Source organism: Sus scrofa, chromosome 1, assembly GCF_000003025.6.
Source record: "Sus scrofa isolate TJ Tabasco breed Duroc chromosome 1, Sscrofa11.1, whole genome shotgun sequence".
Taxonomy (NCBI): Eukaryota; Metazoa; Chordata; class Mammalia; order Artiodactyla; family Suidae; genus Sus; species Sus scrofa.
In genome coordinates this window covers 188623129-188648265 of record NC_010443.5, presented here as the reverse complement: position 1 = coordinate 188648265, position 25137 = coordinate 188623129, and the positions used below count along the sequence as shown (strand labels likewise).

The following is a 25137-nucleotide window of genomic DNA, read 5'->3' as shown; positions in this document are numbered from 1 at the left end:
CAGAGAAGACATCAGCAGAGAATAAATATCAGCAAAGTTTTGGAAGGTGTAATGGGATAAAGCTATTAGCTGAAAGAGAAGTGTAAATAGCAGGTGCTTGCAGAGAATCATGGCATGAGAGCAAGAAGTTCTCTCTATAGGACTAGGGACATCCTTGACTCAGGATGCTGTGAAGCCAGAGGTAAGTCATGGAGCTAAAGATGGGCTGCAAGTCTTTATAGCAAGCAGAGCAGCTAGACCTCCAGGTCAAGGTCCTCTCTTAGGTACAGCTGAGTATCGTTCTTCCCCAATGCCAGCAGAGAAATTGGGCCAGAGGGTTTTAAACTTCAGGATATCAGATGTGGCTGAGGGCAGAAGACAGATGCTGTTTTGCGACCCTCTTCCATGGCTCAGCTTGTTGAAGGCTGCCAGCCAGTTGTGTTATGACTCTTCTATAATCCCTTCCCCACCTTGAGAAGATGATTGGATTCTTCCCCAAGGAAACTGAACAGTTTGAGATAAAAGCCTCACAGAATCTAACATTCGAGAATCCTCCAACAGCATGGCTGGTCCCTTCCTGATCACTGTGCAGTGAAGCCCACCTAGGACCAAACTTGTTGGTCCCTCACTCTTAATTAGGATAGGCAGATCACCAGACATCTCAGGAAAAACTCCAATGTGAATGGCAGAAACTAAATCACACAGGAAATAGAGAATATTATTCTATTATTATAGAGAATATATCTTAAATGTATAGTCTTAGAGAAATAAAATAAGATACTGCATTTATGAAAAGAGAACAAAGTGCTTAAAAGAAAGAACATCCAGAACAACAAAAAAATAGCTCTCATAAATAAAAAATATGGGAGTTCCTGTCATGGCTCAGCGGTTAATGACTGCAACTAGTGTCCGTGAGGATGCAGGTTCAACCCCTGGCCTCACTCAGTGGGTTAAGGATCTGGCGTTGCCATGAGCTGTAGTATAGGTCGCAGACATGGCTCAGATCTCACGTTGCTGTGGTTGTGGCATAGGCGGCCACTACAGCTCCAATTAGACCCCTAGACTAGGAACCTCCACATGCTGCAGGTGCAGCCCTAAAAAGACAAAAAGACCCCCCCCGAAAAAAAGATAGAAAAGAAATGAAAATATAACTAAAAATTTAGAATTCAATAGGAGGATTATAAGAAAAAATATGGAAATCTCTCCAAAAATAGAACAAAAAATTAATTTACAGGATAAAAGGGTAATGAAATTATAAAATTATTCTGAGATATCAAGTATCTAACTAATAGGAAGGCCAGAAAAAGAAAAAAAAAGGAAAGCATAAAATTATCAATTAAATAATACAAAAATATTTCTCAGAACTGGAAAATATGAGTTTTCTACTTGAAAGGGCCTGTCAAACCCCCAGTACAGTATATGATAGAAATGACTAAGCCACATCACTGTGGTATTTCAGGAGAGGAAAAAAAGAGAAGATCCTAAAGGTTTCTAGGGAGAAAAAGCAGATCTCACACAAAAGATTAGGTATCAGAATGGTTCAGACTTCTTAACACCAGTATCACACTAGAACTTAGGAGGCATTGCCCTCAAACTTTTGAGAGAAAATAATTCCCAACATTAACTAGATACCTAAGCAAACTATCAGTCAAGTATAGATATAGAATAGAGATATTTTTAGATATACAAGATCTCATTTACTCATTCTCAGGAAACTACACAAAATTTGCCTCAACAAGTAGAGGAAATTAATGAAGAGAAGGGGGAGCTATGAGAAAGCAAGAGGTCCGACATGAGGCAGGTGCAAGGGGGAAGTTCCAGGAGGTCAGCTGAGCAGTAGGACTAATGAAAGTGTATACAAAGTAGCAGGGACGGGCAGAGAAATGGGACTGATGGGTTACCTGACCAAATGGGAAGTCATGTTCAGAAAAATTTTACAGGTATAGGTTTTGAAATGAATTAGTGATATGGATGTGGAAAACTAAGCAATTTTTTTAAAAGTGAGGCAAAAAAGAAAAAAAAAAAAAAAAACTATGCCAAAAAGGAAATATAATCCTACTACACCATTTGTCTCACTAGTGAACAATATTTACATTGTCATAATGATCCAAAGAGTTAAAATTCACTTAAATGAAATCCACTGACTTGAAGAGAAGGTTAGAGGGAAGCAAGGTGGGTTGTGGGTGTAGGTGGGAGATGTGGGGATGGAAACAGCTCTGTCCTCCTCTATGTAGCAGGAAGTACATAGAAAATGTCTTAAAATGACAGATCAAGAAATAGCTATATAAGCATGTTTTAAGAAAAAATTTTTAAAGAAAATGGAAGAAAAAGAAGTTAAAATGAGTTTAAACTGGTTGATTCTGAGGAGTCGAACCCTCAGGCTGCACCGAGTGGATGCAGCACTGGAGAGCACCTGATTTCCAGTTTTTGTTACAAGCCTTACAAAAATATTTGGCTTTCAAAACCAGGCATGTGTCTTATTTTGGTTACTTTTTTAAATTAAGGAATATTGCAGATAGTCATTTTTTTCTCTCTTTTTTATAGCACAAAAACAGGATCACAATTTACTGAATGATCTCATTTCTCAATGTCGAGAGACTTTTTACAATACTTGAACAATGCGGTAAAGAATCAATGTTATTTGTTCTTTCCTTCTTTTATTAGAAGACTGGTGTATATATAGATAGTAATACTTAACCTGCCATCATTAGAGTTTTTGATAAATTCTCATTTTTTTTCTTTTTTTAAAAAATTTATTTTTTTTCAGTTTTAACAGATTTAGTTTATTTTATACAGCTCATTTTCATTATTTTTTGATTTTTAAATTGTTTAAATTGTTATTTCCCAAATACAATTTTTTTTTCTACTGTACAGCATGGTGACCCAGTTACACATACATGTATACATTCTTTTTTCTCCCATTGTCATGCTCCATCATAAGTGACTAGACATAGTTCCCAGTGCTACACAGCAGGATCTCATTGCTAATCCATTCCATTGCATCTATTAACCCAAAATTCCCAGTCCATTCCACTTCCTCCCCCTCCCCCCTTGGCAAGCACAAGTCTATCTCCAAGTCCATGATTTTCTTTTCTGTGGAAAGGTTCATTTGTGCCATAAATTAGATTCCAGATATGAATGATATCATATGGTATTTGTCTCTTTCTGACTAACTTAGTATGAGAGTCTCTAGTTCCATCCATGTTGCTGCAAATGGCATTATTTTGTTCTTTTTTATGACTGAGGAGTATTCCATTGTGTATATATACCACATCTTCCTAACCCAATCGTCTGTCAGTGGACATTTGGGCTGTTTCCATGTCTTGTCTATTGTGAATAGTGCTGCAATGAACATGTGGGTGCATGTGTCTTTTTCAAGGAAAGTTTTGCCTGAATATATGCCCAAGAGTGGGATTACTGGGTCATATGTTAGTTCTATGTATAGGTTTCTAAGGTACCTCCATACTGTTCTCCATAGTGGTTGTACCAGCTTACATTCCCACAAACAGTGCAGGAAGGTTCCCTTTTTTCCACACCCTCTACAGCATTTGTTATTTGTGGATTTATTAATGATGGCCATTCTGACTGGTGTGAGGTGGTATCTCGTGGTAGTTTTGATTTGCATTTCTCTAATAATCAGGATTGTTGAGCATTTTTTCATGTGTTTGTTGGCCATCTGTATATCTTCCTTGGAAAAATGTCTATTCAGGTCTTTTGCCCATTTATCAATTGGGTGGTTGGCTTTTTTGCTGTTGAGGTGTATAAGTTGTTTGTATATTTTAGAGATTAAGCCTTTGTCAGTTGCATCATTTGAAACTATCTTCTGCCATTCTGTAAGTTGTTTGGTTATTTTCTTTTTGGTTCCCTTTGCTGTGCAAAAGCTTGTCAGTTTGATTAGGTCCCATTGGTTTATTTTTGCTTTTATTTCTGCGGCTTTGGGAGACTGACCTGAGAAAACATTTGTAAGGTTGATGTCAGAGAATGTTTTGCCTATGTTCTCTTCCAGGAGTTTGATGGTGTCATGTCTTATATTTAAGTCTTTCAGCCATTTTGAGTTTATTTTTGTGCATGGTGTGAGGGTGTGTTCTAGTTTCATTGATTTGCATGCAGCTATCCAGGTTTCCCAGCAATACTTGCTGAAAAGACTATCTTTTTCCCATTTTATGTTCTTGCCTCCTTTGTCAAAGATTAACTGACCATAGGTGTCTGGGTTTTTTTCTGGGTTCTCTATTCTGTTCCATTGGTCTGTATGTCTGTTTTGGTACCAGCACCACACTGTCTTGATGACTGTGGCTTTGTAATATTGCCTGAAGTCTTAGAGAGTTATGCCTCCTGCTTGGTTTTTGTTCCTCAGAATTGTTTTGGCAATTCTGGGTCTTTTATGGTTCCATATAAATGTTTGGATAATTTGTTCTAGTCCTGTGAAAAATGTCATGGGTAATTTGATTGCATTGAATCTGTAGATTGCCTTGGGTAGTATGGCCATTTTTATGATATTAATTTTTCCAACCCAGGAGCATGGAATATCTTTCCATTTCGTTACATCTTCTTTAATTTCCTTGATTAATGTTTTATAGTTCTCAGCATGTAAGTCTTTTACCTCCTTGGTCAGGTGTATTCCCAGGTATTTGATTTTTTCGGGTGCAATTTTAAAAGGTATTGTATTTCTATATTCCTTTTCTAGTATTTCATTGTTAGTATACAGAAATGCGACTGATTTCTGAATGTTAATCTCATATCCTGCTACTTTGCTGAATTTGTTGATCAGTGTAAGTAGTTTTTGGGTTGAGTCCTTAGGGTTTTCCATATATAGTATCATGTCATCTGCATACAGTGACAGTTTTACCACTTCTCTTCCTATTTGGATGCCTTTTATTTCTTTTGTTTGTCTGATTGCTGTGGCTAGGACTTCCAGTACTATGTTGAATAACAGTGGTGAGAGTGGACATCCTTGTCTTGTTCCAGATTGTAGTGGGAAGGCTTTCAGCTCTTCTCCATTGAGTATTACATTTGCTGTGAGTCTGTCATAAATGGCTTTTATTATGTTAAGGTATGTTCCCTCTATACCCACTTTGGTAAGAGTTTTTACCTCATGAATGGATGTTGGACTTTGTCCAATGCTTTTCCTGCATCTATTGAGAAGATCATGTGGTTTTTGACTTTTCTTTTGTTAATGTGGTGTATGGCGTTGATTGATTTGCATACATTGAACCATCCTTGTGCACCTGGATGAATTCCACCTGGTCGTGATGTATGATCTTTTTTATATGTTGTTGGATTCAGTTGGCTAAATTTTGTTGAGAATTTTTGCATCTATATTCATCAAAGATATTGGCCGATAGTTTTCTTTTTTGGTGGTATCTTTGTCTGGTTTTGGAATTAGGGTGATGGTGGCATCATAGAATGTCTTTGGGAGTGTTCCTTCTTCTTCAAACTTTTGAAAAAGTTTAAGGAGGATGGGTATAAGTTCCTCTTTGTAAGTTTGGTAGAATTCACCTGTGAAGCCATCTGGTCCTGGACTTTTATTTGTAGGGAGTGTTTTTATGACACATTCAATTTCATTTCTAGTGATCAGTCTTTCCAGCTGATCTATTTCTTCTTGATTCAGTTGGCAGGCTGTAAGTCTCTAGAAAGTTGTCCATTTCTTCCGTCTTGTCAAATTTTTTTAGCACACAATTGTTCATAGTATTCTCTCACGGCTTTTTGTATTTCTGTAGTATCAGTTGTGACTTCTCCCTTTTCATTTCTTATTTTGTTTATTTGGGTTTTTTCTCTTCTCTTCTTGGTGAGACTAGCCAGAGGTTTGTGTATTTTGTTTACCTTTTCAAAGAACCAGCTCTTGGTTTTATTTTTTTTATCTCTAGTTTATTGATTTCCTCTTTGATCTTTATGATTTCCTTCCTTCTGCTGACTTTAGGTTTTGTTTGTTGTTCTTTTTCTAATTCATTTAGGTGGTCGGTTAAGTTGTTGATTTGAGATTTTTCTTCTTTTTTGAGGATGGCCTGTACTGCTATGAATTTCCCTCTGAGCATTGCTTTTGTGGCATCCCATAGATTTTGAGTGGTTGTGTCTTCATTATCATTTGTCTCAAGGTGTTTTTTAATTTCCTTCTTGATTTCCTCATTGGCCCATTGGTTTTTTTAGTACATGTTGTTTAGCCTCCGTATAGTCAGTGTTTTCTCATTTCTTTTCCTGTGGTTGATTTCTACTTTCATGCCATCATGGTCAGAGAAGATACTTGAAATAATTTCTAAATTTTTAAATTTGTTAATGTTAGCTTTGTGCCCCTGGATGTGATCAATCCTTGAGAATGTTCCATGTGCACTTGAGAAGAATGTATATTCTGATTTTCTTGGATGTAATGTCCTGGAAATGTCAATTTTAAGTCTAACTTTTCTATTGTGTCATTTAGGATCTCTGTTGCCTTATTGATTTTCTGTCTGGAGGATCTGTCCATTGATGTGAGTGGGGTGTTAAAGTCTCCTACTATGATTGTATTCCTATCAGTTTCTCCTTTTATGTCTGTTAGGATTTGTTGTAGGATTTTGGGTATTCCTATATTAGGGGCATATATATTGATGACTATAATATCCTCTTCTTGAATGGATCCTTTTACCATTAAATTGTGTCCTTCTATGTCTTTCCTTATGGCCTTCATTTTAAAGTCCATTTTGTCTGATATGAGTATTGCAACTCCAGCTTTCCTGTCTTGTCCATTGGCATGAAATATATTTTCCTATCCCCTCACATTCAATCTATATGTGTCCTTTGCCCTAAGGTGAGTTTTTTGTACACAGTGGATTGAAGGTTTTTGCTTTTTTATCCAATCTTCCACTCTGTGTCTTTTGATTGGAGCATTCAGTCCATTGACATTTAAAGTGATTATTGATATATATGTGTTTATTGCTATTTTAAACCTTGTTTTCCAGTTGATTCTTTGTTTCTCTTCTCTTCTTTTCTTTTTTTGGTTGGACAGTTTCCATTTATTTTATGCTTGAGTATTTTTCTTTTCAGTTTTTGTGAATGTAATGTTTGGTTTTGATTTGTGGTTGCCCTGTTTTTTAAGTACGTTATTCCTTTCCTATATCTGCTTGCTTTAGCTTGATAGTCATATAGGCTCAAACACACCATTAAAATAAAAAAAGAATCTGTATTTTCTTACTTTCCTTCCCCACGTTGTATAACTTTGATGTCTTTTTTTTTTTTTTTTTTTTTAGTATCTTCATGTTTAGATCTGTATGCTGGCTTATTTAAGTGACTGCTTTCCAATTGTGGTTTCCTCCTTCTTAATTCTTCTTACTTTTTATTTTTAAATTTAGAGGAGCCCTTTCAGTATTTCTTTTAGAATGGGTTTAGTATTGCTATACTCTTTTAGCTTTTGTTTTTTGGAGAAATTCTCTATTTCCCCTGCCATTTTAAATGATATTCTTGCTGGATAGGGTATTCTAGGTTGCAATATTTTTTCTTTCAGCACTTTAAATATTTCTTGCCACTCCCTTCTGGCCTGTAGTGTTTCTGTAGAAAAATCAGCTAAGAGCCTTATGGGGGTTCCCTTATAATTAATGCTTTGCTTTTCTCTTGCTGCCTTTAAAATCCTCTCTTTAACTTTTGCCATTTTTATTATAATATGTCTTGGTGTGGACCTGTTTGGGTTCAACTTGTTTGGGGCCCTCTGTGCTTCCTGTATCTTGATATCAGTATCCTCTAGATTTGGAAAGTTTTTAGCCATAATTTCTTCAAATATATTTTCAATCCCCTTTTCTTTTTCTTTTCCTTCTGGAATTCCTATAATGTGTAGATTGGCCCACTTTATATCATCCCATAGGTCTCATATTGCTTTCATGGTTTTTCATTTGGTTTTTGGTCTGCTGTCCTGATTGGATGATTCCCATTATTCTATCTTCCAAATCACTAATCTGTTCCTCTGCATTATTCATTCTGGTCTTTATTGCCTTTAGCTCAGTTTGCATCTCTGCAAATGAATTTTCTAGTTTTTCTTGGCTCTTCCTTATATTTTCTAGTTCCTTTCTAAAGGAATCTGCATTACTGTTCGTAGCGTCTCAATTCCTTCAGTATTTTCACTGTTTCCCTTTTGAACTCGATGTCCGTCAGACTGCGGAGGTCTGTTTCATTGTTGACTGCTCTAGGTGAATTCCTCCTGTTCCTTTAACTGGGAATGGTTTATGAGCTTCATCTTGCTTGTGTTTTTCTTTTTCTGTGAGTTTGGGGAAGCCAAACTGTAGTCTTGTAAGGCTACTTCTATGCACGAATACCCCTTTGTATTTTTGGGTTATTATTTATTTTTGGTGTGGGAGCTTGAATATTTGCTGTCTCTTTCTTTGGTGTGAGCAGACTGTTATTCCAAGGAAGATCAGTATATTTTCAGGGGAAAGGAGGCAATGGGTAGAGCCAGCAGTCAGTGTCTGGTCATTGGGCTCTCAACAGCAGCAAGGACCTGCAGGAAGGTGGCACAGGCTGCTCCTAGTTGCAGGGCCCTGGGAAGTGGTAATAATCTCTAGGCAGATCTCCAAGGTGACCAGAGTATTTGGCAGAAGCAGCAGTAGAGTGCGTGAGTTCCCAGGGGAGTGACACCAACAACAGCTTGTGTTCAATTGCAGTGCCCTCCTCTGAGGTGACTGGAACCTCAGGTGGTGCCTGTTCAGGGATCCCTAGTGGGACCGGGCCATAACTGTCTCTAGAGTCAGTGATAACTGTGGTGGGTTCCTGCTACCACTTGTAGACCATGCATAAAGAAACCCGTCTCACTTAGCCCACATAGGAGGTGCTGTACAGGCTGCTCCTACTTGCAGGATCCTGGAAAGTGACAGAGATCTGGCGTGTGGGTATTGCCTGGAGCATTTGTCAGGGGCAGCAGCAGGGCAGGTGTGTTCCAAGGGGTGCGAGAGCACCAACAGGTGGTGTTTGGTCACAGCACCCTCCTCTGTGGTGCCCTTGAGGTGAATGGGGCTGCAAGCAGTGTCTGTTCATGGACCCCTAGTGGTGGCGAGCCACTCCCACCTCTGGAGCCAGAGATAACTGTGGCGATTTGCCCCCACCTCCTGTAGACCATGCAAGAAGCACCTCATCCTGCCACCCCCACAGGAGGTGCTGCAAAAGCTGCTCCTAGTTGCAGGTTTCTGGGAAGGGACAGTGATCAAGCATCTGGGCACTGCCCAGAGAATTTGACAGTGGCAACAGCAGGGCGGGTGTGCTCCCAGGGGAGTAAGAGCAACAAAAGGTGGTGTTCCATCGCAATGTTCTTCTCTGTGGTGCCCTCTGAGGTGGTTGGGGCTGCAACTGATTTTTGTTCAGGTATCCCCAGTGGCAGTGGGCCATGTCCACCTCTGTAATCAAGGATCACTGTGGCAGTTTGCCCCCTGCCACCTGCAGACCATGCAAGAAGCACCCTGTCCTGCTTCGCCCATGAAGGAGGTGCTGCACCAGCTGCTCCTAGCTGTAGGGTCTTTGAAGGGACAGTGACCAAATGTCTGGATGCCACCCAAAGCATTTGGCAGTGGCAGCTGCAGGGCAGGTGTGTTCCCAGGGGAGTGAGAGCAGCAGTATATGGTGCTTGGTTGCAGTGCCCTCTTTTTTTCTTTTTTGCCAACCCCTGAGGTGACTGGGGTCACAGGTGGAACCCACTCACAGGCCCCCAGTGGTGGCAAGCCATGCCTCCCTCTGGCCTCTGAGATGACAGCCAAGGTTTGTCCCTGCCACCTGTAGATCATGCAAGAGGCACCACATCACACTTAGCCCCCTGATGCCCTTAGCATACACAAGAAGTGCTTGGCTACTTGTAGCCTGCACAAGGAGTGCCCAGTCTCCCCTAAACAAGCAAGAGGCTTCTCACCAACAGTAGCCTATGGCCAAGCCGCCCCACCCTCTGAGAGTCTGCGGGCACACACACACTCCAGTGCAGGGAGTTTCCTATGGCGGTCCACCCCTCCTTCTCTCCCCTCCCCAGCAATGGCGCCCTGCCTCTCCTGTGGATCCGGACCTTCTCCCGGGTTAACTCTGCTGTGGTGTTCCCCTCCTCAGCCTGTGGCATACGGCTCCCCCGCCAGTGGTACACTGCTCCTTAGCCCCTCAGGCTGTCCCTGCACAGCCAGCCCAGTCCTCTCCCAGGGACTGACTTCTGGAGCCTGAGTCTCAGCGCCCAGCCCCTGCCGAGCATCTCACACTGTGGTGTCCAGGCCGGTGGTTCAGATGATCCATGCGGCTCTCACTCTGCTTTGCAGTTCTCAGTCCAGCTGCTGCACTTTTTTCGGAGACTTTGAGGTCTTGCCGACTCAGCTGATCTTCCCAGGATGTGGGTTCCTTTTCTCCTTCACTGCTCCCTCTTGGGAATGCCAGTCCCATCCTGATTCCTTTTCTCTCTCTCTTTTTTTCTTTTGTTCTACCCAGTTATGTCAAAAGTTTCTTGCCCTTTTTGGAGGTTTAAGTTCTTCTGCCAGCATTCAGTTGATGCTCTGTGAGAGTCGTTTTACAAATAGATGTGTTTTTTTGATAGCGATTGTGGGAGAAGGTGAACGTGACCTCTTACTCCTCTGCCATCTTGCTCCACCTCCCAAAACATTTGTTTTTAAATAAATTTTTTATTTAAAGTATAGTTGATTTAAAGTTTATTTGAAGTATAGTCAATTTACAATGTTGTGTTCATTTCTGCTGTACAGCAGTGTGATTTGTTATATATACATACACATACATTCTTTTTCATATTCTTCCCCATTATGGTTTATCCCAAGATATTCAATATACTTCCCTGTGCTGTACAGTAGGATCTTGTTTATCCATCCTATATATAATAGGTTCCATCTACTAATCCCAAATTCCCATTCCATCCCTCCCCCAATCCCCCTCCTCCTTGGCAAGTCTCATCTCTATATGAGTCTGATTGTGTTTCCTGGATAAGTTATTTGTGTCATATATTAGATTCCACATGTAAGTTATAGCTATCATATGATATTTGTCTTTTTTTTCTGCTTTACTTCACCTAGCATGATAATCTCTAGGTCCATCAATGTTGCTGCAAATGGCGTTATTTCATTCTTCTTATGACTGAGTAATATTCTATTCTATATTACACACACACACACATATATACATATATATATATACACATACACACATATATGCACATACATATATATATATATATATACACATACACACACATATATGTATACATATATATATGCCACATCTTCTTTACCCATTCATCGGTCAAAGGATATTTAAGTTGTTTCAATGTCTTGGCTATCACAAATTGTGCTGTAATGAACATTTGGACGCATGTATCTTTTCGAACTGTGGTTTTCTCCAGATAGATGTGCAAGAGTAGCATTGCTGGATCAAATGGCAACACTGTTTTTAGTTTTTTTGAGGAACCTCTATACTGTTTTCCATAGTGGCTGCACCAATTTACATTTTCACCAATAGCATAGGTGGGATCCCTTTTCTCCACACCCTCTTCATCATTTGTTGTTTGTAGACTTTTTAATGATGGCATTGCTGACCAGTGTGAGATGGGACCTCATTGTAGTTTTAATTTTCATTTCTAATTAGTGATGTTGAACGTCTTTTCATGTGTTATTGGCCACCTGTAAGTCTTCTTTGGAGAAATGTCTATTTAGGTCTTTTTGCCCACTTTTTTATTGGGTTTTTTGTTTGTTTGTTTTATACTGAGCCACATGAGTTTATATATTTTGGAGACTAATCCCTTATCATTGCTTTGTCTGCAAGTATTTTCTCCCATTCTGTGGTTTTGTCTTTTCATTTTGTTTAGGAAAAGCTATGCAAAAGCTTTTAAGTTTAATTAGGTCCCATTGGTTTATTTTTGTTTTTATTATTCTAGGAGGTGGAGTTGAAAAGATATTGCTGCAGTTTATGTCAGAGAGTGTTCTGCCTATGTTTTCCTCTAAGAGTTTTATAGTGTCATGTCTTGTATTTAAGTGTTTAAGCCATTTTGAGTTTTTGTTGTGTATGGGGGGTGTGTTCTATCTTCATTGACTTACATGAGGCTGTCCAACTTCTTCCCAGCACCACTTGCCGAAGAGACTGTCTTTTTTCCAATGGATATTCTTTCCTTCTTTTGTCAAAGAATAATTGACTGTAAGAGTGTGGGTTTATCTCTGAACTGTGTTCTATTCCATCGACCCATTTGTCCATTTTTGTACCAAAACCATGCCATTTTGATGACTGCAGCTTTGTAGTATTGTCTGAAATCTGGGAGGGTTATGCCTCCTGCTTTGTTCTTTTTCCTCAAGACTACTTTGGCAACTCTGGGTCTTTTATGGTTCCATATAAATTTTAGGATTTTTAAATTACTCAATGAATTTATTACATTTATAGTTGTACAATGATCATCACAATCCAACTTTATAGGATTTCCATCCCACAGCCCCAGTGCATCCCCCCACCCAAAATGTGTCCTTTGGAGACCATGAGTTTTTCAATGTCTGTGAGTCAGCATCTGTTCTACAAAGAAGTTCAATCTGTCCTTTTTTCAGATTCCACATGTCAGTGAAAGCATTTGATGTTGGTGTCTCATTGTATGACTGACTTCACTTAGCATGACAATTTCTAGGTCCATCCATGTTGCTAAAAATGCCAGTACTTCATTCCTTTTAGTGGTTGAGTAATATTCCATTGTGCACATGTACCACATCTTCTTTATCCACTCCTCTGTCGATGGACATTTAGGTTGTTTCCATGTCTTGGCTATTGCAAATAGTGCTGCAATGAACATCGGAGTACATGTGTCTTTGTGAGTCATGGTTTTCTCTGAATAGATGCCCAGAAGTGGGATTGCTGGATCAAATGGTAGTTCTAGTTTTCTGAGGAATCTCCATACTGTTTTCCACTGTGGTTGCACCAATTTCCAATCCCACCAACAGTGTATTAGGGTTCCTTTTTCCCCACACCCGATCCAGCACTTATTGTTTGTAGACTTTTTGATGATGGCCATTATGGCTCGTGTAAGGTGGTACCTCATACTGGTTTGGATTTGCATTTCTCTAATAATGAATGATGTCAAACATCTTTTCATGTGTTTTTTTGGCCATCTGTATGTCTTCTTTGGAGACTTGTCTGTTCAGATCTTCTGCCCATTTTTTGATGGGGTTGTTTGTTTTTTTGGTATGGAGCTGCAGAAGGTGTTTATAAATTTTGGAGATTAATCCCTTGTCTGTTGATTCACTTGCAAAGATTTTCTCTCATTCTGTGGGTTGCCTTTTTGTTTTGTTTAGGGTTTCCTTTACTGTGCAGAAACTTTTAAGTTTAATTAAGGCCATTTGTTTATTTTTGTTTTTACTGTCATTACTCTAAGAGGTGGATCTGAGATGTTGCTGTCATTTATGTCAGAGAGTGTTTGGCCTATGTTTTCCTCTAAGAGCTTTATAGTGTCTGGTCTTATATCTAGGTCTTTAATCCATTTGGAGTTTATTTTTGTGTATGTTGTTAGGGAGTGTTCTAATTTCATTCTTTTACATGTAGCTGTCCAGTGTTTTCCCAGCACCACTTATTGAACAGGCTATCTTTTCTCCATTGTATATTCTTGCCTGTTTGTCATAGATTAGTTGGCTGTAGGTGCATGGGTTTAATTCTGGGCTTTCTATCCTGTTCCACTGATGTGTATTTCTGCCTTTGTGCCAGTACCATATGGTTTTGATGATTGTATGGATTATTATTATTGATAGGATTATTTATTGTAGTTCTGAGAAAAATGTCATGAATAATTTGATAGGGATCACATTAAATCTATAGAGTGCTTTTGGGCAGTGTGGCCATTTAACAGCATTAATTCTTCCAGTCCAAGAGCATGAGATATCTTTCCAACTTTTTGAACCATCTTCAATTTCTTTTATTCATCTTTTTAAAAATATATATTGTTTTTAAGTCTATATTGTTTTGTGTTGCTTTTAAACTTAATATTTTTAAAAATTAAATGTATAATAAAACATTATCATAAATAACTCTGTTTAGATACACCTTATTCTTTTTTAACATCAATTCTGGACATTATTAACCTTTTAAACTTTTTCCTATCTGAAGGGTAAAAGTTTTCATCTCTTACATCTCATTGTTTGATTTGCATTTATCTTATTAGCAATGAGGTTGAATGTCTTTTTATCCCTTTATCATTTGTATTTTCTTTCTCTAAGTTGCCTGTTATATCCTTTGACTAGTTTTCTATTGGGTTTGTCTTTTATAGTTCTCAGCATGTATGTCTTTTACTTCCTTGGTCAGGGTTATTTTTTGATGCGATTTTAAAGGGTATTGTTCTAATAGTTCATCGTTAGTGTAAAGAAATGTAACCAGTTTCTGTATGTTAATCTCGTATCATGATACTTTGCTAAATTTATTTATCAGTTCTAGTAATTTTCGTGTGAAGTCTGTTGGGTTTTCTATATATAGTCTCATGTCATCTGTGTGTAATGACAATTTTATCTCTTCCCTTCCAGTTTGGATACCTTTAAGAAATTCACATATTTAAAATTTATCTGTTTTGAAATTTTTAGTCACAGGATACAACATATGTGTGTGTGTGTCTGTGGAGTGAGAGAGTGAATGAGAGAGAAAAGAGAAAGAGACTTTAGAAGCAATTAATGTGTAACCTGTAACTGTTGAATAATCACTGGAGGTGGAGACAGTTTCTTTATTTACAAGGTAGAGATTGGATTGCGCTTTCCAGGTTTCTTTTCAGATCTGTTGTTCTGGTAAATTCCTATGAAGACAAGGATAAGTGGGCAAAGGTTGCAGGGGTTGAGGGAGTGAAAGAAATGGGAGCAGGTAAAATAGATGTTTACTACCTTTTAAAATTTTATAATCAGTAGTTAATGATCAACATATATATGTGGGGTTGGTTAATTAAAAATAGAAACATTCTATTTGTGATTCACTGATATCAAAAGTAACTTAATACATTATAGAAGTGGAAAAACATGAAGGGGAAATTTATTAGTAAGTATACTATATATACAATTCCATTTTTTAATAAGATGCTGCTAAGGATGGGTATACAATGTATAAAAATACGTGATTTATAACAGTATAATGATTAAGAACTGACTAGAGGAGTTCCCTGGTGGCTCAGCATGTTATGAATCTGGCATTGCCACTGCTGAGGCTCAGGTTACTGCTGTTGTTGAGAGTTTGATCCCTGGCCTGAGAATTCTGCATGCCACAAACAAACAAAAAGAATTGATGAGAGAATTCAGTAGAGAATGCTGCAGAGAATTCTGAAAAATCCGTAATGTGATATTATTCTTCTTTTGGAAATATTAAATCCTCCCTGAAAAAGCCTCACTAAATTCCACTCTCCTCTTCCCTATTTATGTGAAGCAATTGTTCATAATATATATCCAAGTATATTCTATTGTGTGATATGGTTCGAACAACTTTGGATCTTGGGATCCATCGACTCACTTCCCAAAGTCCATTAGCATTAGAATTTAATATAAAGTTTTTCACGGGAAGGTGTCTGTAGCCTTTGCTGATGGTCAAGAAATTACAGTTGACCCTTTAACAATATAGCTTTGAATTATGTGGGTGCTCTTATATGCAGATTTCTTTTCAATGAATGCATTCTATAGTACTACACGATCCATGGTTGGTTTAATCAGTGGATGCAAAACAGAATACAGAGGACCAACTGTAAACTTATGCACAGATTTTTTTTTTTTTTTTTTTTTTTTTTTACTGTGCAAGGGTTGGTACCACATTGCTCAAGAGTCAGCTATAATTAGAACCCTCTCTAAATGTGGTCCAGATAACCTAATACACTGGTGCCCAGATAACTGAACTCTGTGAGATAACTATGGATTTTATGTTTGAGCAGAAGAAAGTGAAGCAAGAATTAAAACAATTACGAGATAATGAAAGCCATAGAATCAAAACTCATTTTGAAATTCTAAAGAACTTAGAGTATGAAATCTATGTACATGACCTAAAAACAGATGCTTTGCTCCTGGAAAATAAAAGGTTAAAAGAGGTAAGTTCAAGAGCACTTCACTTGTGCATTGGTCTTTGTTGATTGGTCTATACCTGTACTAGTTATCAGAGAAAAAAGAGAGAATAACTCTCAAAAATTTTTAAGTGAAAAAAGGATTGAAAATTTTTTTATTGTTATTTCCCCAACACAATTTTTTTCCCACTCTACAGCATGGGGACCCAGTTACACATACATGTATACATACTTCTTTCTCCCATTATCATGCTCCATCCTAAGTAACTAGACATAGTTCTCAGTGCTACACAGCAGGATCTCATTGTTAATCCATTCCAAAAGCAGTAGTTTACATCTGTTAACCCCAAGCTCCCAATCCATCCCACTCCCTCCCCAAAAGGTTTGAAATTTTAATTGCTATTTCAGCAAAGGGTGAACAAATGGATGACTGACTTTGTGAAAGACTGATTCTAAAAGTTCTGTTTTGGGATTCAAGTTCCATCTTCTAGCCCCTGGATGACCCCATGCTTTCATCTTAGTCATTAGCCACTTTTTGTTTTGATGATCACAATCCTTAATTCAACAAATGTTTTAAGCACCACACCACTGAATCCCAAACTTGAAGAGAGGTACAGTGAATATGAATAGGAGTTAGTATCCCAAGCCCTTAGAAAGCTCACTATACAAAAGTATAGTTACCATTCAGTTGTTAAATGTGACTATCAAGGGCACATATACACAATCACCCAGAGCAAGAGCATCTAATCATACCAGGTGAGGAGCTCAAGGGAAAAGTCTGACAGTGTTGTTAGCATAGCAGTTGGACTTAACACCTGGGAGATGGACAAGATTCCTCCGGGATTGTGTACTGAATGAGAACAGTGAGATGTGAACAGAGCTCTTGGGAAAGACAACTTTGAAAGAGTAAACATTGGAAGAAAAGACCAAAAAAGCTACTAAGAGAGGGCAGAGAGGTAGGGGAGGCCAGCTGAACCAGACAAGTTTGTGAACAGTGATCCACGTTCACAGAGAGCAAGACGGATGACTTGGATTTGGCTTTGGGTGGCTTTCATTTGGTTTACTCCAAACCCTGCCAACAAGCCATGCAAAGACTGACACAAGATCAAGGCTGCATATGGGACCCTCTAATCCATGTTTATAAACAGTCCTATAGAACAATTCTGTGTCTACTCCTCCTGTGGTACTGGGCACTCTTTCTATGATTTTTATCAGCAGTTTCTATCTAGTATCTGACTATCTCTCTTTCAAAGCTGAGCCAGTACCAACTTCACATCCCAAAGCCTATGCTTTTAGAGTTTCCACAGATTTTAGAGTTTCTGAGCATTGGGTGGTCAGAACAGAAATCCAGGACTTTAATAACCAAACCATTGCCACCACCACTGCCTACCCAATGAAACATCCAGCTAGAGTGAGCAATACCGCAGGGTCTCCTGATTTGATCATATTCCTTTCTTGAGGTCTTATGAATTCTTCCAGGAAGACAGCATCCCTGCCTTGTGACATGTACTGAACACACATTTTTCAAAAGGATCATTTTCCCTCCTGTGGACACAATTCTGCATTTAAGCAGAATAACTTTTATTTTTGTGGTAAATTCAGAATACCATGTTTATTTGGGTGCCGAAATGCTTACTAGGAAGCAAGATCCTTTATCTCCCTCACCAGAAGATAAGCTTGACAAGGGCTGCGTTTACCACTGTTACTCTTGCATCTAGAATGGAAGGTAGCACAGAGGAGGGGTCAATAGATATTTGCCAGGTGACTGGATGGATAAGTAACTTTACAGCCTAAAGCAATCACATCTTTAATTTCCAGTATATTGAGTACATGAAGAAAAACATAGAGAAATACAAAAATGAAGAAGACCTCAGGTGCACCTCAAGTGATCTATTCTGTCAGCTAACAGCTCTTAACAGTAAGTAATGGGTCATGGGTGACCTGTACATATACAAAATCAAGTTTTGTTTAAATCCATTTTACTGATTTGCATATAATAAAATGCTCCCATCTAAAGTTCAGTAAATTTTGACAAATGTGCATATCACTGTAACCACTACTACCACAACAAATATATGGAACATTTTTATCGCTGGAAACATCCCTCATGTCCCTTTGTAGTTGATATCCCACCCTGCCTCCAGTTCCTCAAAACCATTGATCTGTCTTCTGTCTCTAAGGGTTAGATATAAATGGAATGATAGAGCATGCACTGTTTTGCACCTGACTCCTTTCACTCAGCAGACTGTTTTTAAGTTCCATCCATGTTGCTGCATGTATCATTGGTTTGTTCTTTTTTATAGCTATATAGTATTCCATTATATGGATATACCATATTTAGTTCATCCATTCACCAGCTGAAAGACATTGGACTGTTTCCGGCCTGTGTTTATTATTTGTTTATAAGTGGTTTTTGAGAATTTTTATCCTCCTTTCTCTTGGGTTAATACAAAGGTGGGGAATTGTTGGGCTAAATTGCAGGTTTAACTTTGTAAGAAATGACCAGTTTGCCAAAATGGTTGTACAAATTTATAATCCAACTAGCAATGGAATACTCCATATCTTTACTAAAACTTAAAATTGTCGAAACACTTAAAATTGTTAACATTTTACCCATTTAATAGGTATGTAATGATATTTCCTCTTGACTAAAGTTTCCTATTGATTAATGTTGTTGAGCATCTTTTCATGTGCCTTTTGGCCCCATATTTCACCTTTGAGGAGGTATTTTGAATCAGTTATCTATTACAGCATAACAAATATTAAAAATCACTTACTTTGCTCACAAATTGGCAATCTGGTCAGAACTTAGTAGAGACAACTCATGTCTGCTCTACATGACATCAGTTGGGGCAGCCTGATGGCCAGGGACAATTTAGCAGGTGGGAACCAGAATCATCTGAAGAGCCACTCACATGTCTGGTGTCGATGCTGGCTGTCAGCTGAATTCAGGACAGACCATTAACCAAAACACCTCCTTGAAGCCTCTCCATATGTGTAACTGCTTGTCTGCTGTGTTCCAAAAGCCAGCATCCCAAGAGAACAAAGTGTAAGTTCATAGCATTCTGGGACTTGACCTTGGGAGTCGAAGTGCCACTTCCACAATGTTCTAATGGTTGAGGCAGTCACCCAGGCACAGGGGTGGGGACTGAGGCATCACCCTAATGGAAGGAGTGTTAACATCATGTTTGGGGAAGAGCATGCGAGATGAAATACGTTGTGGGTCCATCTCTAAAAAATATAATCTGCTGCATGTTTGTCCAAATCTTTTGCTCATTGCTTTGTGCTGTTTGTATTTCTTATTGAGCTAAACTCTTTATATAGTCTGGAAATGGATCCTTTTTCTGTCTGAGGCTTCACTTTTCATTTTATTTTCTTTTTTGCTTTTTAGGGCTCCACCTGTGGCATGTGGAGGTTCCCAGGCTAGGGGTCCAATTGGAGCTACAGCTGCTGGCCTACACCACAGCTCACGGCAATGCCAGATCTTTAACCCACTGAGAGAGGCCAGGAATCGAACCCACAACCTCATGGTTCCTAGTCGGATTTGTTTCCACTGCACCATGACGGGAGCTCCCACTTTTCATTTTCTTAATGGTGTCTTAAAAGTAAAAAACTTTCTTTGGAACAAAGTCCATTTTATCTACTTGGTCTTTTAACATTGGTATTTTTTGTGTCCTAATACATTTTTGCCTTAGGCTTAGGCAAAAATGCACAAAGTTCTCATAGATTTTTTCCCCTATGTTTTTTCTAGTAGTTTTTAGTTTAGCTTTTGTGTCTAGATCCCTGATTCATTTCCAATTAACTTTTTTGGAGTCCCCTTTGTGACTCAGCAGTTAGCAAACTAGACTAGGATTCATGAAGATGCAGGTTCGATTCCTGGCTTTGCTCAGTGGGTTAAGGATCTGGCATCGCCGTGAGCTGTGGTGTAGATCACAGATGCAACTTGGATCCCATGTTGCTTAGCTGTGGTGTAGGCTGGCAGCTACAGCTCCGATTAGACCCCTAGCCTGGTAACCTCCATATGCCGTGGGTGCGGCCCTAAAAAGCAAGCAAACAAACAAAAAAATTAACTTTTTGTGTGGTATGAGGTAAGGGTTGAAATTTCATTGTTTTTCTCTTATGCTTATTCAGTTGTTCTAGCACCATTTTTTGAAAAGACTTTCCTTTTAGCATTGTATTATCCAAACAACTTTTAAAAAATCAGTTTCATGAATCTGTTCCTTTATTCTAAATATCTGATTTTACACCAATACCGCACTGTCCTGCTCACTATAGGTTCACATTTAGCCACATTTGTGCTTCCCTGTTAGAATTGTTTTTGTTATTTTAAATCTTTTGATTTCCATATTAGTTTTAGAATCAGCTTATTAATCTGAACACACACATACCTACATACCTGCTGGTATCCTAATGGAGTTTGTGTTGAATCTCTAAATCAATTTGAAAAGAATTAATACCTTAACAGAATTAAGACTTCCAATCCAAAAACACAGTATGTATCTCCATTTATTTAGAACTTCTTTAATTTTTCTCAGCAAGATTTTGCATTTTTTAGTATTGTTTCAGAGGTCCTCAAAACTACCCTCAGTGTCAATGATTAACTGGAAGGATTCATAGACTCAGAAGTTGTTATATATGATAATTATTGTCTATTTCAATTAAGAATAGCAAATAAAATCAGCAAAGGGAAAAAGGACATGGAGGAAACTAGGTGTCCTTTCCCTGTGAGGTTTGTGCAACAGTGATTTTCAGCATATGCAAAGTTGTATGGGCAGGGGGAGCTCACATGGGTTTGGATGGGCCTATGTGACTGACCTCAGCTACTCAAGCAGCTACAGGATTCCATTTCTGCTATATAGCAAAGTGACCCAGTCATATACATATACATATATTCTTTTTCTCATATTATCCTCCATCATGTTCATCACAAGTGACTAGATATAGTTACCTGTATACAGCAGTATCTCATTGCTTACCCACCCCAAATGCAATAGTTTGCATTTACTAACCCCAAACTCCCAGTCCATCCCACTCCCTCCCCCTCCCCCTTGGCAACTACAAGTCTGTTCTCCAAGTCCATGAGGTTTTGTTTTGTTTTTTTTTTTTCTGTAGATAGGTTCATTTGTGCTGTAAATTAGATTCCAGATATAAGTGATATCATATGGTATTTTTCTTTCCCTTTCTGACTTACTTCACTTAGTGTGAGAGTCTCTAGTTCCATCCATGTTGCTGCAAATGGCATTATTTTGAATGTCAAACCAATCTTCCACTCCCGGGATTAAAACCCACTTATTCAAAAGCTATTATTAAGTTCACTTGTTGCTGGATTTGATTTGCTAATCTTTGAACAGATGCCTGCATCTCTCTGTGAGATTGCCTTGCTCTGCTTGCACTCTGGACTGGAAAGTGGCCCTGCAGAGAGCCCAGTGGCCATAGGGCTCCCCTCATTTGTCTCCCTCCTTTCAGGTGTCACAGTCTTGTGCTGCCCATTCTCCGGTATCTGAAAACTGGATATTAAATGCATTTGTTTAATATATTTAACCCCATTTTCTCCTTGTTTATATTGGGGGGGCAAGTGTGATTCAGTTATTTTGACATTGGAAGAAGAAAATTTCAGATAAAAATAATTTTTTAAAAACAAATTGTATTACTTTTAGAAGAATATTCAAATTATTGCAGTAACCTTTGCATTTAAAAAAATCTTCATTTTAGCACAATATTCAGATTTGTGGGCTGAATTTAAGACTACACTTAAGGTAAGCCTTTTTGTATTATCTCCATAAGTATCATATTTCTAAGATAGTCACCTATTGTGTGTGTGTGTGTGTGTGTGTGTGTTTGTGTGTAAGGAAGGTCAGGATTCCAGGGAAGTGGCAGAGCTTGTATGACTATCATATCCTAAAATGTGTTCTCTGTGCTGTAAAAAAGCACATTTCAACTGAGTAAATGTTAAAGATCTTCTTGGCTTTATTCAATGCTTCATGAATCAGGCAGCATCCAAGCTAGCAGTTAGGAAGGAGCTTTGACCAAGGGGGAGAGGGAGGGACTGGGGTGGACTGGAAAACTGTGGTTAATAGATGCAAACTATTGCCTTTGGAATGGATAAGCAATGAGATCCTACTGTATAGTACTGGAAACTATATCTAGTCACTTGTGATGGAGCCTGATGGAGGATAATGAGAGAAAAAGAATGTATATATGTGTGTAACTGGGTCATTTTGCTGTATGGTAGAAAATTGACAGAACACTATAAACCAACTATAATGGAAAAAATTAAAATCTTTTAAAAATTATTAAAAAAAAGCAAAGAAAGGAGCTTTGAGGAGCTGTACAACATGAATTTATAGGCAGAAAGGAGCAGGAACAAGGAAGCTATACGAGGCAAAAAAGCAGGTTGGCTATTGCAAGGTTGCTTTCCTTTAGAGGATGGCAGGGATCTGTGAGGTGATTCCTGAATGACTGGTTTAAGATTCCTTTTCTAGGAGAACTGGAATGATAAGTAAAGCCTGTTTGGTAATGTGGAGCTTGGTGTGAGCAACTCCATTTGGGGCATGTGGTCTTATTTTTAAGAGTGCCAGCCGTCACTGTGAAATCTCAATCCCACTTAATTCCCCTTTAAATGGGAATGTGAGGAATGACATTTTTGATTCAAGCACAAACTGAACACAGATTCTTGTAGACCAGAGTTGCCAGTTCTGAGCTCCATCTGTCCTCCATGTTTTATCAGGCAGACACCAACCCTTCCCTTCCCTTCCCCGCCTTGAGAGGCAGGTAGATTGGAGCTCAAAGCCTGGTTCTTATATTTTCTAAGTATTTAAAGTTTACATGTGATTATTGCCTAACCCTTAAAACACTGGATAAGGGAAGGGTTAAAAGTGCCTTTTTTACATGAAGCTTCTGAGGCTCAGAGGGTTTAAGCAACTTGCCCAAGACCAGTTAGTGAACTTACAGGGATTTAAAGCTCAGATCCAGCCTAATTCCAAAGTTCTTTCTCTTCAGTTTTAAGCCATTCTGAATCTCCTCTGCAATTCTCTGCTGCTCCTAAGATGAACTGGCTTTCTATGCCACCACCACTACCCTACCTAGTTAAGAATGGAAGATCTGTGAGCATTCCATTAAATCTTCTAATTTGCTAATCCATTTTCCTGAGATATTTTGCAGAATTTTGTGAATTTTCTGTGTACAGACACTTATTTTATATGACCAGTACCAATTTTGCATATGTATTTTTGTCTTGTACATGATTCACTCATACAAAATTTTTAATTTATTTTGTTGAAATTTATATTCACATACCCCCAAATGCTGTTTTTTTAAAGGAATTGTTAGAGAAAGGTAATGAGACCTTGCAAGAAATAAAAAATCTAATAGACAAACTGTGTGAAAGAGATGAAAAAATTGAGCAAATCAGTACTTGGCTACAAGGGAATCTTGAAGAGCTGCGTTTTCTTATGCAACAGGAATCACAAATGGACCTTCTCAGTAAGTGACACCTCGATAACCTCTATAGCTTTGGGTAACAAAAGAACTTTCTTTTATTTAACTTTAGCTGGTGACATCAGAAAAAAAAAAAAAAAAACTACTGCCAACCAATAATTTAGTTATCCCCAATAATCCATTCCTAATAATGTCACCTGTATTCAGTGAATGCTGATTTTCGTTGGTGGGGTTGGAGCTGGTGATGCAATAGTTTCAGGCAAGTTTCCCATCAGAATGAGTCACCTAAATAAGTGAATCTCAACTTCTTTCTGAGTGTATGGCTCTTTTAGAGGTGACTGGGGTTTAATTTCAAAGAGCATCATCATTAGATAAGCAATTTTGAAGGTGTGTTATAGAAAATGAAGTGAGATAAACATAAAATGAGAGAAAGTGATAGGAGTAAAAACATCTCAGTGTTTGGAAAAGCCAAGAGTTCTGAAAGTATTGCTTGACCAAAGAAATAGTCAAAAGCAGCCAATGAGGAATTTTGTGAATGAACCTTCTTATCAACCTAAACGCTGTCTTGGTGGTCCTGCTTCAGCATGGTGATACTTACTGTGTTTTAGTGCATAAGGGTCCCTGGAGAGTCTTGCTTCACTCTGTATTTTTTTGCTAGGCCAAGCCATCCCTATCAATTGTAGATCAAGCAAAATTTTAAGAGCCAAATCATCCCTATGTATCCGTTGCACTATTTTCACATGAGAAAATCTTCCATTTCTGTCAGAAACCTGATGGAATCTTTGCATTGGAGCAAATTTAAATAGATGATATTGAAAAGCTAGACCTACTGAGTAACTTATATCACATTTTGTTTTTCATGTATTTTGAGAACTATCTTTTTGATAACCTATGGAAAGTAGAAGATTGTAGCATGAAAATAATGGAAGGCCTCCCAAAAGAGAACAAGCTTTTTTATGCCTTTTTACAAGGCATAAAGCTTGGTGGAGTAAGGGGGTCAGAATCACAATCCCTTGCTTTTGGTAGAGATTCAGAGGCAGGTGGAGGAGTGGGAGGGGTTTAATGTGGAAAAAAAGAGGAATTCAGGAGTGTCTGATTGGAGGTTGTTGACATGTGGAAGCTAATAACAGGCTAACTAGAAGCAGGAAAGCCTATGTGATTGATTAGTGAGCATATGTGGCTTTTCTCTGGTTGGTCCTGAGTTAGAAGAAGGGTCATAAAGTTGATGGTTATTGAACAGGTTATGACTGTTCTGGGCCAATTGCGGAGGCTGCGATTCAGAATTCTGTCATCATGTATGATCTGGCCATTGTCAGTTTGTATACTCAGTCTCTTAGCATGAATTTTAGTTTTTACTTCCATTTTCAATTTAAAGTATCATGTTCAGATGACAGTAAATTGTGTTGGATGAAAACCAACCCCAATAAAAAAATAACTAATAGGCCAATCCAGGGGTTCCCATTGTGGCTCAGCGGAAATGAATCTGACTAGTATCCATGAAGACGCTGCAGGTTCGATCCCTGGCCTTGCTCAGTGGGTTAAGGATCTGACATTGTTGTGAGCTGTGGTGTGGGTTACAGAAGCAGCTCCAATCCCACGTCGCTGTGGCTCTGGTGTAGGCTCCAATTCAACCCCTAGCCTGGGAACCTCTATGTGCCGTGGGTGCGGCCCTTAAAAAAAAGAAAAAAAAATAATAATAGGCCAATCCAGTATATGCCATTCATTTTTATTTCATGCAAATGGTAGGGTCATTTAAT

General features: G+C 38.5%; 1 protein-coding gene across 1 annotated transcript in view; it reads left to right on the top strand.

The window, feature by feature from the left end:
• The window catches only part of CCDC175 (coiled-coil domain containing 175), a 75924-nt gene that overhangs the window by 45085 nt on the left and 5702 nt on the right, over positions 1-25137 (top strand). Inside the window, 6 exon segments of the mRNA XM_013985897.2 lie at positions 2524-2553; positions 2556-2602; positions 15818-15970; positions 17762-17861; positions 21656-21699; positions 23263-23425. Of these exon segments, the coding sequence (XP_013841351.2) occupies positions 2524-2553; positions 2556-2602; positions 15818-15970; positions 17762-17861; positions 21656-21699; positions 23263-23425 (537 nt within the window).